Source organism: Myotis davidii, unplaced genomic scaffold (genome assembly GCF_000327345.1).
Source record: "Myotis davidii unplaced genomic scaffold, ASM32734v1 scaffold566, whole genome shotgun sequence".
Taxonomy (NCBI): Eukaryota; Metazoa; Chordata; class Mammalia; order Chiroptera; family Vespertilionidae; genus Myotis; species Myotis davidii.
Window position 1 is genome coordinate 106,667 of NW_006296617.1, and position 737 is coordinate 107,403.

Here is a 737-nt window from a genome sequence, read left to right on the forward strand (position 1 = left end):
TTCTCAATGATGCGGGCCACGTCCTCCAGGGTGCGGCCCTCTTCCTCCAGAAACCGGGTCAGCCGCTCCCGGAATTCCGCCTCCTTGGTGGCGGGCTTGGAGATGACCCTCCAGACGCCCCCCGCCAGGCGGACCTCGCGCGGGATGAGCAGGTGGTCCACGTCCTCGCCGATCTGCAGCATCCCCACCGTGGAGTCCTCCTCCCGGCGGAACACCTTGCCGATCTTCTTAAAGGTCCCCACGGGCTTCAGGGCGTCCACGAGCACGTCCAGGTCCACATCTTTGCAGACGTCGGGCACGCTCCAGAGGATCAGGCCGTCGGGGGACGGGAGGAAGCCCCAGGGGAACCAGCCCCCCACGTGGCTTTTCTCGAGAGTCTTCAGGATCTCCAGCGTGAAATCTGGGTGGGGGCCACGAGCCTAAACTGCACGAAGCCCCTAGACTTGGGGTGGGGGCGGGGAGGGGGTCCCGGCAATGCTGCGCTGAGTCGCCCCTCTCAAGGGTGGGGGTGAGCCGGCGCCTCCCAATTCCTCCGCCGGCAACTAGTCCTGCTGGACCCAGGCCGGCTCCCCGCAGCCCGCGGGGGGAATCCGTGTTCAGGACGCTCACGGGAGCCGGGTCGAGGCCGGGCCTGAGGCTCACCGCCCACCGCGAGCGGAAAACGTGGTGTCCCGGCTGCAAGTTGGAGCGCGCGGGCGGCCGTGGCTCCTCCCGGCCCGGGCACGGGGGCGCGCCTG

At 69.3% G+C, this 737-nt stretch overlaps 1 protein-coding gene across 1 annotated transcript in view; it reads right to left on the reverse strand.

Moving 5' to 3' along the window:
• Positions 1–6: 6 nt before the first annotated feature.
• Positions 7–737, reverse strand: part of LOC107184407 — a 25,686-nt gene continuing 24,955 nt past the window's right edge. Inside the window, exon 3 of the mRNA XM_015569310.1 lies at positions 7–304. Coding sequence (XP_015424796.1) covers positions 229–304 — 76 coding nt within the window. The 3' untranslated portion in view covers positions 7–228. The remainder of the gene's footprint in view (positions 305–737) is intronic.